This window comes from Saccopteryx leptura, chromosome X (assembly GCF_036850995.1).
Source record: "Saccopteryx leptura isolate mSacLep1 chromosome X, mSacLep1_pri_phased_curated, whole genome shotgun sequence".
Lineage (NCBI taxonomy): Eukaryota > Metazoa > Chordata > Mammalia > Chiroptera > Emballonuridae > Saccopteryx > Saccopteryx leptura.
Genome location: NC_089516.1, coordinates 130368171 through 130380265, shown reverse-complemented (window position 1 = coordinate 130380265; position 12095 = coordinate 130368171). Strand labels below are relative to the sequence as shown.

Here is a 12095-nt window from a genome sequence, read left to right as displayed (position 1 = left end):
TCTGCACCTAGGCTTTCCATAAGGCAAGTCTTGCCTGGTTTTGGCATCCCAGGCTGTGTCATCAACAATCTATTTTCCAGTTCCTTCCTAAAAATACAACTCCCCACCCCTCCCATGTAGAGGGGCTAAGCCATAAAATTATCTTTTCATGCAAGATAAACCAAGTTGTCACTTGGGACTCTATATGGGTAGTATGTTGATAGAAATTCTCCTGGAGTAAAAGCTCCTCTTTAAAAATTAAAATACACTAAGAGGTTTGAGTCTAGTAACTTAATTAATACAATTTTTGAAATATTGTAGCATGAAAGCAGCTCTGCACACACTAGCAGTCAGGACTGAGAGTTTTTCTGGGGAAAGAACAAAGGGATACTTTTTAAGGGGATGATGAGAAAGGCAGTCGAATAGGTCAAAGAGTTCCTAGTTTGCTTTTATATCTAGGACCTTGGTAAGAAGCCAGTGACCACCAAAAACCTGAATGAAAGTCATTTTTCCTTTTGAGTGGGCTGCCGGTACCTGGGTTATCAGGACCGAATCAGAAAATGTCAAAGATAATTATCCTCCAATTTTGTGCAATCTTCCCAGGTCAGGCAAGCACTGCTCTGCCTTTAGGTCAGCTTAGTTTGTCTCTGTTTAGTGCCTCCCTCGACATTAACAAGGTAATGAAACAAGGGAAAGGAGAAGAAGAATGATTCACTCTCTCTCCGGTTTTAGTAATGGCATAGTATTTGGAAATGCTCTAACTATAAAAAAGAAACTTTTTATATTTCTTTGAAAAGGGGGTGTCTGAAGTGTAGGTCCCCCAAAGCACTAGAACTGATAGCATTCAATGCCATAGGAATCTGAGTTCTTCGCAGGTATAGTTCCACTGGCGAGTAAAATCACTGTGGTGAAATCACAGAGCATTAGAAGGAAACAGAATTTGGATGACAGTTCTACTCCCAGGTTTTGTAGATGAGGACCTTTGGGACTTTTAATTAGCTAGCTATTGGCAAAACAGGTCCTAGAACCCACGTATCCAGGCTCCCTGTTTGGGGATTTCCTATACGGGAAGATGCATAAACCCTTACAATTCTATCCCACCCTCATATCTGTCTGTAATTACATTTGGTTCATTGGACTTAAAAATACCATACAAAATGAGCTCCAATTACAAAAAATCTTGATGATTGATACAAACAAATGCAAAGAATCAACTGACACATTGTTTCCACCAAAGGACTGAGACAATACATTTTTTTTATTTTCTTGAAGTAAAAATTGTCATTGTCCAGGCCCCTTACAGGGCTGGATTCCTGTATAAATCAAGCCAGCTCACCAACAGATTACCTAGCTGACACCCAACACCTTTCACTCCAGTCCTATTCAGTTGGTGATGTAAACTGGGCAGGAAGCTTATAACTTTACCCCCCCCACCCCCATAAAATTTTGTTAGAACTGTATAAACAATGCCCCTTGGTGGTCAATGTAAGAAAACACAAAAGCCATTGCTAACAAATCAGGTCTCTAGCAAAATTCACAAGTCACAGGCATGTCTCTAAGCAGTCTTTTAGTCTGTGGGAACTGTAGCCAGATCAAGGGAGAAAGCATGCGGAAAACAGCAGAAGGGACAAATATCTGCATTTTTTCTCTGGAGATGTTTATATGTGTCTAATTAAAGTTAGATTTCAAAGAAAGCAGGTACATTTTTTTTTTATCCCATTGAGTCTGAACAGGAAGCTATAAGAGCCACAGACACATTATTCTTATATACATAAATGTGATTTTTATTGTTAACATCAATGAATACAGATGGAAGAATATTCATGTACCAAGGACATAATGCTCACAAGATCACAAAATGGCTGTTGATTTGTATTCATAAATGATTTGGTGAATCGCTACAGGTCAAAGTGAAATATTTCAAAAAAGAGAGATTTTTGAAGCTTTATTTCCATCTGTACCCCCACAATAACTTCACTAGAAAGAGAAAGCAGATGCTTTGAAGTTAACATCTTAAATTTTACAGATATCTTGATTCACCAAAAATGAAAATTACACCCTATTAAATAGATGTTAAGTAGTAGACAAAGAAACACTGATTTGGCTCAATGATTAGCCGAATTAAAGGCTTTTAAATTTTTTGTTTAAGTTAAAAAAGAAAATCCCTTGTAAAACTGTCAAGGGGACTTGTTGTTAGAGAAGAAAAGTGTTTTCCAAGCAACTCTAGAGCCCTGTTATTTTTTGCTTGCAGGGCCTTTTCAGCTCTCAATTCATCCTTGATGGCATTGAGCTCTCTGCGGATCTTTTCAATTTCTAATTCATAATAAAATTTCATTTCTTCTTTCAAGAGTGCATTTCCAATTTCATTCTGATGCTTTAACTTCCTCACAGCTTCTTTTAAATCTTTGTTCTCTAAGCTCAACTTGTGGATGACTTCTTTGGCTTGCTGGAGCTCTTCAGTTAAGTTTTTAATATTTATTGCTTTTTCAGATAGATCATTTCTTAAAGCTTGAAGTTCCCAGTCGTTCTTCGAAATTTCTGCCCCTGTGTCTTGAAAATTTAGGGGTTTTGCAGAGACTTCCTTCTTGGCGTTCAACAGTTCTTTTTCAGCATTTTCAAATTCCTCTTCTATTTTTCTACATTTTATATCGAGGTCTTCCAGTTCTTCATTCAAAAGATGCAGGCTAAGTTTGGGAGGCTTTCCTTCAGTAAATTTCTTCTTCTTGTCCTGTTGCCATAGAATTGGTAATTCCTTTGTATTCCACATGCAGTGGTCTTCTGTGCTATTAAAGCTTTCTTCAGTTGCAACATCCAAATTAGATGACTCACAGGAGACAGAGTTTGTGTCTGCCTCATTCTTTGAAATGTTCATCTTTCTCTCTCTTAAATTTGGTTCTTGTTCTTTTTCATTTGGTTGGAAAGCAAATTCTTTCCTCTTGAATTTATTCTCTTCTTGAAACTTTCTACTAGACAAATTATAAATTCCTTCCATTTTCTTGGCCTTATCTAAAGTCATTTGTTCAGAAGATTCAGTCTGTAAAGCCTCGTTTAGAACATCCTGAACACTGAAAAAAAGAGCAAACATATTCTCCTTCCAATGTTTTTTCCTATCATCCATTTCTTCCAGAACTTCTTCCAATTCCTGAAAAACAAATTTTAAAATCAGGGCACATTATTTACATTGGAAGCTGATGTAGTGAAAAGCACAAACAATGGAGGCTCATGGGTAGAGGAACCTAAAGATTTGAAGGCTGGCTCTCCCTACAATTCACGAAGTGGCCAGGGCCTCAGCTCCCTCCATTGTAAATTGAAAGGGCTAGACTAGCTATGTTCTATAGCTCCCTCCAGTTTTAAATTCTCAGATCCTATGAAATAAAACTAATAAATTGGCACTTCTGGTTATTTATTGTAGGCAGAGAAAACAATTTCATAAGAAAGCAACCATACACATGAAAACAGACTGCTTCAAAAAGAGTAAAAGTGATTTAAAATAAATAGGCTAATATTAATATAAGGCTAATACCTGTGCTTCCAATGACCCTAATTTTTTTCTAGTTCTATTGGGTTGGCCTACTGTTTATTTCTTCTTTAAAGTGACTAAAACATCAGCGCTTAATTCAATGTGAGCTGCATTTGCTAAAGTATACCATGCAGACTTCCTCATGACTAACTCTGCAATATGCCCTTCTGTCTTGACCTATAAATTCCTGCTATTCCAGTCTTGGGCTTTGCTCTTAGGCAAGACTGCCAAGTGAACAGAATTCTATCCATTTTGACAGCAATTTCATGATGAGAACCGAATGTCAACCATTGAAAATGTTAATTCTACCACATGTGCTCTTGAGTTATTGACTGCAAGTGTAATTTTTAGGTGAAAACTGAGCATGCTAAATCACAACCAAATTTCTAAATACATAAAAAATAGAGGATATTTTGTTTCTTCTGTATTCAAAGAATCCTTAAAATACAGCTCTCCTAAAGCACGGAAATATTTGATCGGTACTACTTCTGAGAGAAGGGAGAAAAAAAGAGCCAGCCAACACACTGAAGGACCACTGGCATCTGAAGCCAACCAACAGATAACTGCAGTCATCGCTAAAGGGTGGGGAAAAGGAGAAAAGGGTCACTTCATTCATTTTATGCATTAATTTACTGTAATATTTCTGTGGTATTACCACTGAGAAAGATCAAAGTATCTGCATCTATTTTTCCCATGCACATATATATAATTTTAATCTTAGTAACACAAAATGGCAACTGTTATATTTATTTTTAAATTAATATTTCTTTAATTTTATTAAAGATTATAAATGTTTTTAATATAATATATATTTATATATTTCATATTATGTAAAGATTATAACAGCAGTGCATAGTATTTGTAGAATTTTGGAAAATACAGAAAAGGTATCCCCTCATAATTCCATGGCACAGAGATAACCACTTTTTGATATGTTATCTCTCTAGTATTTTCTTATAAGCAACAGTAGTTTAAATTTTAACAGATTTCCCTGTTACAGAAAATGAGAAAATAAACTTGATTCTTGCATGTACTCAATATGTTTGACCCCCTCAACCCAAAAAATGAAAAAAGGAATTCACTATCCCCAAGGGTACATCTACAATGGCAACTACTTGGCTTTGAGGAAAGGGAAAGGTGCAAATATTCAGTGAAGGTGTTAAAATGATGGGTTCAAAAGCAATAGGCCCTGGCTGGTGGCTCAGTGGATTGAGCAATGACCTGGCATATGAATGCCTTGGGTTCGATTTCCAGTCAGGGCACACAGGAGAAATGACAATTTGCTTCTCCTCCTTTCCCTCTCCCCTTTCTCTCCCACTTTCCCTCCTGCAACCAGTGGCTCAACTGCTTCAAATGTGGCCTCAGGTACTAAGGATAGCCCTGTTGGAGTGCATCACCCTCAGGTGCTAAAAATAGCTTGGTACTCGAGCATTGGCCCAAGTTGCGGTTGCCTAGTGCATGTGGGAGTCTGCCTTACTATTTTTTTCACTTTCTCTCTTTTAAAAAAATATTTTTAAGACTTTATTTATTCATTTTAGAGATGAGAGAGAGGAACAGAGAGAGAGAGAGAAGGGGGAAGAGCAGGAAGCATCAACTCCCATATGTGCCTTGACCGGGCAAGCCCAGGGTTTTGAACTGGAGACCTCAGCATTCTATGTTGATGCTTTATCCACTGCACCACCACAGGTCACACCTCTCTCTTTTTTTAAAAAAATATTTTTTACAGCGACAGAGAGAGGGACAGATAGGGACAGACAGACAGAGAAGAAGGGAGAGAGATGAGAAGCATCAATTCTTTGTTGTGGCATCTTAGTTGTTCACTGATTGCTTGCTTTCACATATGTGCCTTGATCAGGGGGGCTACAGTAGAGTGAGTGACTCCTTGCTCAAGCCAGCGACATTTGGGCTCAAGCCAGCGACCTTTGGGCTAAAGCTGGCAACCATGGGGTCATGTCTATGATCCCACGCTCAAGCTGGTGAGCCTGCACTCAAGTTAGATGAGCCTGAGTTCAATCTGGTGACCTCTGGGTTTCAGACCTGGGTCCTCCACATCTCAGTCCAGTGCTCTATCCACTGCACCACCACCTGGTCAGGCACTATCTCCCCTATGTTCACCTAAAAGAAATCCTTAAGCCAAATTTTAATAAAGTTTAGTCTATCAGACCAGAGGAATAAGCTGAGCCTTGAAATTCATGGTATAGATTTGCCATTGGAATCATTATCTCCTTTCTCTTGAAACAGTCCTTTCTGACTTTAATTATTCTACTAGTCACCATCCAGAATTATCTATATATTCTTAAAGGGGAAAGGTAATTCTGATTTCTCTTTTCTTCTGTATCATGGATGCAAATGAATAGGATTATAGCAATCATAAAAAAAAAAAAAAACCAAAAGAGAAAAAAATGGTGATGCTTATTGCCAGTCACGTTTTTTTAGCAGTCAAATTTTTACTAGATAATTCTGTAAAAAATGAAAATACTTCTAATCAAGTAGCAATGGGAGAGAGATTACTATTCCTCCCACCAAATTCTGAATGAAAGGCATTGGTGAGATTGATCAGGGAGGAGGTGTGCAGAGGGGCAAGTAGAGTGAAGACACTTTATACCTGGAGATAGCAATAATGACAAATCTGAGATGCATATTTGGGTACAGATAAAGGTGTAAATAGAAGACTCTTTTAATTAATAATTTGCACCTTATAAAAGTGACTTCTATCTCCAACCCTCTCATAAATATATATAAAAGTTTCACTACCTTTACTCCTGAACTTCTGCACAATTTCCTGATATAATCAATGCTTTTCACAGAATTGAGATGGATACACTTATTTTATAACTGAAGCTCAGAGAAGTTAAGCTACTTGACCAAGGCCACACAGCCTGCAATGGTAAACTGAAATCCTGTCTCCAAGGTCAGTGCTTGTTCTAAAATTTCTATTATTCTGCTAGGTTTCATTCTACAAATTGAAATAAAACAACCAACTATTCTCAGAGCTTAGGTATTTTTTAAAGGGACACAAAAGGACAGAGGAAAAATAAAAGGGGGGAATTACAGGTCACATATATAAGGACAGAAAGAGAAAGGTTTGAAAAGCCTTTGGAGTTCCCCTCCCATAGCTTACACAGGGCAGGGTAAGGGTCTCTGAGTTTCTTTTCTTTTCTTTCTTTCCTTCTTTCTGTTCCTCTTTTCTTTCTTTCTTCCTCCTTTCCTTTCCTTTTCCTTCCTTCCTTCCTTTCCCTCCCTCCGTCCCTCCCTCCCTCCCTCCCTCCCTCCCTCCCTCCCTCCCTCCCTCCCTCCTTTTTCTTTTCATTGGCAAGATAGCCTTTAATGGCTTCTTCCAAAATCCACTCACAGCCTACACTGGGGGTAAAAGTCTCCAATCTTGTTTTCTCCTAGCAAATTGCAGTGTTGTTGTTTGTTTGTTTGTTTGTTTGATTTTATGGAGAGCAAGTATGATATTAGTGTTCTCTGGCAAAGACAAGAAATATGCTTTGAAACATGATACTCCTCTACCCTGGAGTGATAGCCATTTTGCTCTCAATAAACTTGTTTAGGTCATTTTTTTGCAGGATAAGGCATTCAAACCAGAATCCCTTCTTGAAAGTACAAGTATGCCTTTTTAGTGGGTCAACTGTGAACATTTATTATTATATTTATTATTACTACTCAACACTATGTTGGATACTGAAGGACTGAAGGGTATGAGAAGGAGGTCCAAGAGAAATAAAGATTTTAAAGAAATAAGCCAGGACAAGGAAAATGATAAAATGTCACATGACAAAAATAACATTAGTAGTCCTCTAAGACAGTGATCCCCCAGAAGTCCTTGGGACTGAACTGTCAATGCCTGGGTGTCCATAATATGGCTCCAACCATTCACTTGTGTCTGGCATGAATTAATAATGAACTCCTGATGGTTTTAGTTAGTGTCTGCCTGAAAACACCACCATTCATTCTCTAGTGACTTTCCTCTTTTTGTTGTGGCAAAGTATTAGGGTATTTTGGTGGAGTAACAGATCTCTGAACTCATGAAAGTCATTTTTATTCACCTAAATAATTTGGGAAGCACTGATAAAATAAATTGAGAATGATGGTTGGAAAAGGTCATCTCTAACTTGTGATGGGCAACCTCTGTCACTACTCTCAACCCCTCTCAACAAGAGACATGGCTTTTCTGAACACCAGAAAATTTCCCCATTGTTCTGGATGTTTTCAGTTCTCTCAACCCTTAGAAAAACTGCTTGGTGTAAACAGGGGAGAACAGAGTCTGCTACAAAGAAAACACTGGTCTTGCTTTTTTGCTCAATTGTCCAACCTGTTCTCACTTAAAAGCAGTTGTTCTTTTTCTTTCTTTTTTTTTTTCCTTCCGCTGTTCCCAAGCACAAAACACTGCCATCATTATCGTCTCTCCTTATTCACGAAGACTCTGACCTGCTCTATCTAGGAGAACTTTGACATTCTCCACCCAGTTGAGAATTACTGGCTTGTACAAAACTATTAAATGCCAAAATTAGGACCCAAAGGAACCATTTGAAGTCAAGGTGGGTGAACATGTTTTAAGTGCAGATTGTCGGGAAGAAAGGAAAGGAAGTTTTTGAGAAAGGAACTTAGAGTGGACTATAGAAATTTTAAAAAACCCTCAAAGAGTCAGTTATCTTGGATCTCCCATTTTAGAACTATGTGACAACTTACCTCTTTGGGAGTCTCGGTTTCTTCAGGTGTAAAATAGGGGCACTATACTTACTTCAGAGGCAGTAAAAAGAAATTAATGAAAATGAAAATGGAAGCAATTTTAAATAATACTGTAAACAATGGTTCTTGTTCATTTTTAGGTTTTCCTTACCCTCTTTTAGAACATAAGCCAGCTAGTTAAATTCAGTAACTCTACCCTTCTCCAACTATGTGCACTTTAATGTTGCCATCCTGAAGTCATCAGATCTCAGAAAAAGTCAGTTTGAAAAACAATGTAGGTAGTATTATGGCAAGCAGAGGGGAAGCTAAACTCAAAACTTACATTAACTGCATCTTCAGGGGAAAATCAGCCCTACATTTTGTAAGTTGTTTATACCCCCAAATTTCTGAAGTTAAATTGACTATTTCTAAGCAGAAAAGTTGTAGTCTTTTTAGAATGAAAGATGTTTTTATTTTACCACCAATCACTTTACCAAGTACTCTCCAAATACTCCCACTGTTTTTCAGAGCCACCAATAAATTCTTAGAAATTTTACAGTTGGAATATTAATTTGAAGATCAGCAAGGATGCTGCTGCACTGAGCTTTGCCTGTGCTTCTACAGAATTTCATATAAACTTTTATTTTACTACTACACTGTGATCTCTTGGCATCTTATTCAACTTTGCATCTCTAGCTGTTACCTAACACATGGTAGCACTCAATAAATGTCTGTTGAATAAGTGATCCTTAATATTCTTCCTGAAAATTCTATAATGCTTTAATTCTAGTTAAGGTTTTGTAAATACTTATAATTTGTCTGTGCTTTATGAAGTGTTTTGGATGACATTTTAGAAAACAGATTTTTAATTTTCCCTCAAAGTTTATTTGGCTGAGCTAAAATATTCAGGACACTCTTTCTTTTCTAATTTTATGAGGCTTTCTTTCTTTCTTTCGAGATTTTATTTATTTATTTATTTATTTATTTATTTATTTATTTATTTATTTATTTTAGAGAGAGGAGAAGGTGATAGAGAAAGAGGTGGGGGAGGAGAGGGAAGCATCACTTTGTAGTAGCTGCTTCTCGTATGTATCTTGACTGGGAAAAGCTGGAGTTTTGAACCGGTGACCTCAGCATCCCAGGTCGACGTTTTACCCACTGCACCACCACGGGTCAGGATTTCTTGATATTCTACTGATAATGCAGATGAATCATCTAGTTACAAGCCCCAACATGTACATTGGGTGAAGCTCTGTACTTCTAAACACCCATAATAAGATTTCAGCCAACACAACTGTACTTACACTTCCCGATATCCACTGTCTTCTATTTGATAGCGTGATTCTCCTCCTGTCTTACCTAAAAAAAGTTCCCCAGCAAAATTAGAAAATATAATTAATCATAATGTCCAAATTTATGTTTCTATTCTGAGACACAGCTTAAAACTAAAAGTGATATATTTAGAATGTCATTTGACCCACCTAAAATGTGATGGCAGACACTTTGAAGTTTACTTTTTAAGTTGTAAACCTGCTTTCCCCAGTATGATGTCACCAAGTCTTCCTTTCCCAAGCAGTGCAAATATCAGATGGCACAGGAATGATGGTGGCATCCTAGTCAAACACAGTAGTACATCCTTACCTTCAGAACCTATGGAAGAAACGAGGCACCGTTGGTGGCTGCGGCAGCAGAAGCAGGCTCGCTATTAATGAGTATGCCAAAAGCCACATTAGCCAAGGGCTGGAGCCTGCGTCTTGCCTCCCTCTCTCAGAACACAATTGATTTGGAAAAAATAAACATTTAAAAAGGCAGTGATCCCGATTTGCATCTTAATTTTTCAGTGTCCTAATATACTAGCCAAGTTTCCACTTCAAGGGACAAATTTCTTCTCTATTGTTTGGCGGATAGTTAGAGCAAAGCAAAGTGCCATTTAAAACTGTGCCCTGTGAAGAAGCCTTTGTTATTAGTGGGAAATGATTCCTTCTATAAGAAAAGAAAGAGTCTCCTTAATTTTGAAGGTTGAATACTTAATTAGCATGGAAGTCACATTCTTGCTATAAAGCAGTATCTATGCATGCAGTTTGGGATTTTCTGCTGAAACTCCCGCCATCGTTGCTTCCAGTGGAGAGAACGTGGCTCCCGTCAGAGCGCTGCACAACCCTCACCGCAGTTGACACCGTCCACATCCCCAGTCCCCACCGTCTGGCTGGCGCGTGGCATGGGGTGGGAGGGGCAGCGGGCGAGGCCCGACGACACTCCTCCTTCTAGACCCCGACTCCTACGCCCTGCTCCCTTCTCTCCCAAATGCTCCCCACATTCTGGCCCGTGCTGTAAAAGAGATGTAACCCAGGGTCGGGTAGATATGGGGAACGTCCTCTTCAGCAGAAGAAGGACGAGTCAGGAGGAGCCGGGCTTTCTCGCGTTCAGACCTACCCCCTAGTGTGGGTGGGGTCCGGTGGTCCTGGTCCCCTCTTCCTAGAAACAGGCCACCACTGGCAGGTGGCTGCCTTTAGTTCGGCGCTGGCCACAGCGGCCCAGTCGGGCAGGCGCCTGGTAGAGCCTCTGCAGTGCAGCGCCAGCGCGGGCCGCGCTGTTGCCTAGCAACAGGCTGGCCTGATTTAAAAGGACCAGGGCGCTGCAGGCTGGAGTTTACAGCTCCGCGAAGCAGGGCCCATGACCGGTGCGACGGTTTCCCAGGGGCTTCTGCCTGCAAGAAACCGGAGCTCAGATCACCAAGAGAGCCAGTCAGGGTGGTAAGGAGCGAGAAACTGCTAGGCTGCACCACCCACAGTGGGTTTATTACGGAGGCTCTGGGTGACTCACAAAGCCACCTGGACACGGCGATTGTTGGGTAAAGAGGGCGTGGCCCAGGGTTATTCCCTAGGCCTGCAGGTCAGTAATGTGATATTGAGGAAGTTTAGCTCTAGAAAGTCGCCTGGATTTGGTTCGGGGTCCCTAACAATGTAGCTGTTGCACATCTGTCCCCACATACACCTGTGCCCCTAAGCACTAGGGTCTGGCCAGAATACCTACCTCTGGCCAAGGCTCCAAGGACCTGTGTCAGGAGAGCATTGTAACCTGGTTGTATCCCTATGGGAGGCTGAGTTAGGGTCTCAGGAAGCCCATGGTTTCCTCATTTATGACTCAGGAATTTCTCTAAACCTCTCTTGCACCTATTTGAATTTAAAACCATTTGCGGGTAACTAATTCTATGGGCAGTGTAAAATAATTTCCCTTTTTTCAACTCCAAAACTACTATATTTGACCTTCAAAAGTTGCTCACAAATTTCAAATTTTGGTCGGGGAATAAGCCCACATTATTATGTCATCAATTTCAGTCATGCTATTTTGTTGCATAATTATCTTCTCAGACTTTCATTAGGCTGGTTGCCCAATGCTGATTATTCCACCACCAAGTCAATTACAAACACACATTGGTTATAGTCTGATTTGGATCCAGCCAGGGCCTGACTAAAAGATGGACCTGACAGAGGTCGTGGGGCCTGAAACAGAGTGGACCTAGGGTGACCAAACTAGTAATAATAGTGACTTTTAAGAAACCCAGTATTTTCTAGGGAACATGAAGAAAGGAAACAGCTCTAGAATCTCAAGTGAAAGGAGGTTGAAGCACAGTTAAAAAGCGGCAGTCTAATTTATCAAGACCAAGCAAGGGAGTAATTTAGAAACAATACTGTACTAGGATACTTTTAAAAACTTTGAAACTTCTTTGTAACCAAATCTAACAGGTGCTTGGGTGCTGGCAAGGTTGCATTCAAGTGCCCTGAGGCTTAGTACTAATTATCCTCAATCTTCCTTAGAAAACCAATGTCAGCTAGGGCTGGAGACAGGAATATGCCTAATGTCAGTGTATGTTTTCTTATGGACCACATCAGCATTAGTTTCTGAGATTCTGACAAAACTTCTT

The 12095-nt window shown here is 39.5% G+C and overlaps 1 protein-coding gene across 2 annotated transcripts; it reads right to left on the bottom strand.

The window, feature by feature from the left end:
* Nucleotides 1–1824: 1824 nt before the first annotated feature.
* On the bottom strand, nucleotides 1825–10700 carry CCDC160 (coiled-coil domain containing 160). Of its 2 annotated transcripts, XM_066356859.1 has the most exons (4): nucleotides 10604–10687; nucleotides 9652–9820; nucleotides 9475–9529; nucleotides 1825–3121 (listed from the first exon to the last, which is right to left on the bottom strand). In XM_066356859.1, the coding sequence occupies exon 4, from the start codon at nucleotides 3095–3097 to the stop codon at nucleotides 2129–2131; it is 969 nt and encodes a 322-aa protein (XP_066212956.1). In that variant the 5' UTR covers nucleotides 3098–3121; nucleotides 9475–9529; nucleotides 9652–9820; nucleotides 10604–10687; the 3' UTR covers nucleotides 1825–2128. The 2 variants fall into 2 exon arrangements, with proteins under 2 accessions (XP_066212956.1, XP_066212957.1); XM_066356860.1 differs by lacking the exons at nucleotides 9475–9529; nucleotides 9652–9820 and having other exon boundaries at nucleotides 10604–10700.
* Between the last annotated feature and the right edge of the window lie 1395 nt (nucleotides 10701–12095).

Coding starts and splice junctions, on each gene's coding strand:
- CCDC160 (XM_066356860.1), bottom strand. CDS start 3,097: ATGGATGATAGGAAAAAACATTGGAAGGAGAATATGTTTGCTCTTTTT.